The 3,889-nt window shown below is 41.8% G+C and overlaps 1 protein-coding gene across 1 annotated transcript; it reads left to right on the plus strand.

The window, feature by feature from the left end:
- The first annotated feature begins 530 nt into the window (after positions 1–530).
- LOC103948016 (BTB/POZ domain and ankyrin repeat-containing protein NPR1) lies at positions 531–3,541 on the plus strand. Its single transcript, XM_009359004.3, has 4 exons — positions 531–1,575; positions 1,773–2,526; positions 2,777–2,974; positions 3,066–3,541. The coding sequence occupies exons 1-4, from the start codon at positions 1,030–1,032 to the stop codon at positions 3,326–3,328; spliced, it is 1,761 nt and encodes a 586-aa protein (XP_009357279.1). The 5' UTR covers positions 531–1,029; the 3' UTR covers positions 3,329–3,541.
- Positions 3,542–3,889: the final 348 nt, after the last annotated feature.

Raw genomic sequence — 3,889 nt, forward strand, 5'->3', positions numbered from 1 at the left:
AAGATGTCATCTTTGCCTTCGAATCACAAGGTATTGCAACCATGGCCGACACCAAAGCTCTCTCTCTCTCTCTCCCACTTCACAAACGAAAGCGAAAGATAAACCAAAATAATAAACCACTGTGCGTACGATGGCTCTCCGTTTTTCCACACTGCAATTTGCAAACAAAAACAAAAGGCTCCCATTAATTTACACCGAATGGATGACGACACTGTGTGCGTCACCTCACCCCAGCTGGGATCGCTGATGCCATCACAATCGTCACCAAAGCGACTTCACCTCCCCCTAACGAAATTTCTCACCTCTATCTCTCTCTCTCTCTCCTCTTTCTCTCTCTACTTTCTGACTCTGTTTCTCTGAATTGATTCCTACCCTTTTGGCTCCCCCCTCCCTGCCCTCTCTGCCAATCTTGGGATTTGATATCTGTGAGTGTTCTTCTGGTTGATATGGTCGAAGGCTTGATTCTTCTTGTTTTCGGGCTTTGTGTTTGCTGCAATTTTTCTAAGATTGATCCTTTTGATACTGTTTTACTTTGTTTATGTTGTTCTGGGTTTTGAAATTCAGGTGGGATTTGATAGGAAAACTATAAAATTTCCTGTTTTGTGCAGTGTAAAAATTACAGCATAGAATATCGTTGATGCAAAAACTGGTTTGTATTGTTCTAATTAGATCTTGAGCATCAAGATTCTAGTTTTGTGTTTTAGATTTTACCTTTCAAAATTGTAGAGCGAAAGCACAGTTTATGACAGGTTTGGATTTTGTGTTAAAGTTGTAAACTTCAATTCTGTGATCGTATTGGATCATCCCCTTCTGTTCAGTAATCGGCTTATCTCGCTTTTCGTTTCTGCAAAGCACTTTTGCTTGGAGGTTTTCTTGACCATATCAGTCGGAAGAATCATAATATTTTGAGAGCCGTAGCTTGTGATCGAAGAATTAGTTGGGGCTCTTATTCTTCAAGCAATATGTGATTAGTGATTACGCTTGACGTCGATACGTCCTTAGGCTATACTTTTGGTCTGAAGTTGATCAATGGCTTATTCAGCTGAACCATCATCCTCTTTGAGCTTTACTTCCTCACCCCCTTTGTCAAATGGTTCGATAAGCCACAACGTATCGTGTTCGGGCTCCGAATCGGTGCCAAATCTTGAAGTAATCAGTTTGTCCAAGCTTAGTTCCAGTTTGGAGCTGTTGTTGGTTGATCCTGGATGCGATTTTAGTGATGCTGATATCGTCGTTGAGGGAATTCCTGTTGGTGTTCACCGATGTATATTGGCTTCGAGGAGTAGGTTTTTTCGCGAGCTATTCAAGCGAGAAAAGGGGTCTTCTGGGAAGGAAGGCAGGCCAAGGTACTCTATGAGCGATTTGCTGCCTTACGGGGATGTTGGATACGAAGCCTTCTTGGTTTTCTTAAGCTATGTGTATACCGGAAAGCTTAAGCCTTCTCCGATGGAGGTGTCAACGTGCGTTCACAATGGATGTGCCCATGACGCGTGTAGACCTGCTATTAATTTCGTTGTGGAATTGATGTACGCCGCTTCCGTTTTCCAAATGCCCGATCTGGTTTCGATATTCGAGGTTGGTCTTCTGTTGTTTTGAATTTCTGAGCAGATTTTTGTTAGTCAAGTCTATGAGTTCATGGATTCGTAAATCAATATATTTTTTTTTGGGGGGATTTTCTATCCAACTTAGTTATGAATGTTGTGATAGATTACTCATTCTTTTGGTAATATATATGGAAAATAGTTCTGATTTGATTGTCTGTGCATTGGCAGCGGCGCCTTCTTAATTTTGTTGGGAAAGCTCTGCCGGACAATGTTATCCCGATTCTCGTGGTTGCTTTCCATTGTCAGTTGAATCAGCTCATCGCTGAGGGTATAGAGAGAGTGGCACGATCAGATATTGATGATATCTCTATTGAGAAGGGACTTCCTGATGAGGTTGTGAAGAAAATCAAAGTTCTTCGCTGCAAAACTCAGCAGGATTGTGTCTCAAACTTGCCACCTGTGGATCCCTTGCGTGAAAAGAGAATCCGGAGAATACATAAGGCTTTGGACTCGGATGATGTTGAACTTGTGAAACTTCTTTTAACGGAGTCTAATATAACCCTCGACGAAGCAAATGCTCTTCATTATGCTGCAGCTTACTGCGATCCTAAGGTTGTGACCGAAGTGCTTGATCTGGGTCTCGCTGATGTTAACCTCCGGAATTCTCGTGGTTATACAGTGCTTCACATTGCTGTCATGCGCAAAGAGCCATCAATTATCGTATTGCTTCTCACTAAAGGGGCTCGTGCGTCGGAGCTAACATCAGATGGTCAGAATGCTGTTAGTATTTGCCGGAGGTTGACAAGACCAAAGGATTACCATTCAAAAACAGAGCAGGGGCAAGAAGCAAACAAAGACCGAATATGCATTGATGTTCTAGAGAGGGAAATGCGGCGGAATCCGATGGCTGGAGATACATCTATATCTTCCCAAATAATGCCTGATGATCTGCACATGGAGTTGCTGAACCTGGAGAACAGAGGTAAGTGTTGCAAAACAAATAGCATTTTATCAACGATGGTCGACATATCTTGCAAAACAAAAGGCATTATCCAGTATTATATCCTTCCAGTTTTATTTTGCGAGGTTCTCTTGGTAAAATGTTGGTTGTGGATATGTGGTCTTCTTATTTTAACACCTGAATTTCAACCTTTTGCCTTCATATTTCTTCTTTCGATTGGTTTAGTGTGTCTCTGATTCTCTGGCGCGACATCTTGCACTTGTGATTGCAGTGGCAATTGCCCGATTGTTATTTCCTGCGGAGGCCAAGCTAGCCATGGTCATTGCCCATACAGAGACAACGCCCGAGTTTCCTAAGCCATCGTCGTCGAAAGGCTCAAGTGGGAATCTGATGGAGGTTGATTTAAATGAGACCCCCACAGTGCAGAACAAAAGACTCCACTCTAGGTTGGAAGCCCTTATGAAAACCGGTAAATCATAAACGCACGCTTTTATCCCTTACTGCGGTTTCATTTACATACTATTTAGTCATTTGTTCTAAGCTTTTTCGTATTGTGGCAGTCCGTTTGGGTAGATGCTATTTCCCTCATTGCTCGGAAGTCCTGGATAAGTTCATCGAGGACGACCTTCCTGAATTGTTTTTCCTCGAGTCCGGCTCCTCTGATGAGCAGAGGGTAAAGAGGAGGCGTTTCATGGAGCTAAAGGAGGAAGTACAAAAGGCATTTACCAAAGACAAGGCTGAGTTGAGCCTCTCCGGGTTGTCTTCATCATCCTCCTCGTCATCTCCGAGAAAATTTGGCGCAAATCAGAAGGTTAGGAAATAGTGAAGGCGTGTAAATTTGTACCTAATAAGCCTTCGAAATACGAACGATTTTTTTCGAGGTTACTGACGAGAGCGTAGGGAAGTGTTGGCCATCGGATCGGTAAAATCTGGGCAGCTTTGAATTGCTCTGTTAACTTCACAAACTAGCAAGTATCTTAGTTTTGTACTTCTGTAGAGGATGGTTTTGATCAATTACATTTACTTTTTTATCTTTTCTTATAAAGCTCTCTTAGGGAGTGTAGACATCGAAATTTCGGTGAAACAAATGTTCACCAACGTATTAAAGTTTTGACGTGTCAGGGCATACATGGCATACGCCACGTGTCGTACAAATTGTACACATGGCATGTGACTCAACAAAATAGGAAGAAATATCCTTGGATGATTAAACAAGTTTTTCTTCTCAATTTGGGCAATGACAAGGTAAGCACATTTCAATCCATTACGGATCAAAGCAAGTTTTTCTCATTTGGGCAATGACAAAACAAACACATTTCAAGTTTAAAATTGTATTAAGTGGGAAATTAGGTCATAAATAAGACCACTTCAATTTCAATATTGC

Source organism: the organism of the source record quoted next, unplaced genomic scaffold (genome assembly GCF_019419815.1).
Source record: "Pyrus x bretschneideri cultivar Hongxiangsu unplaced genomic scaffold, Pyrus_bretschneideri_v1 Contig19, whole genome shotgun sequence".
Classification (NCBI taxonomy): domain Eukaryota; kingdom Viridiplantae; phylum Streptophyta; class Magnoliopsida; order Rosales; family Rosaceae; genus Pyrus; species Pyrus x bretschneideri.

Coding starts and splice junctions, on each gene's coding strand:
- LOC103948016 (XM_009359004.3), top strand. CDS start 1,030: ATGGCTTATTCAGCTGAACCATCATCCTCTTTGAGCTTTACTTCCTCA. Junction 2,527..2,776: donor GCTGAACCTGGAGAACAGAG/GTAAGTGTTGCA, acceptor TTGTGATTGCAG/TGGCAATTGCCCGATTGTTA. Junction 2,975..3,065: donor GGAAGCCCTTATGAAAACCG/GTAAATCATAAA, acceptor GTATTGTGGCAG/TCCGTTTGGGTAGATGCTAT.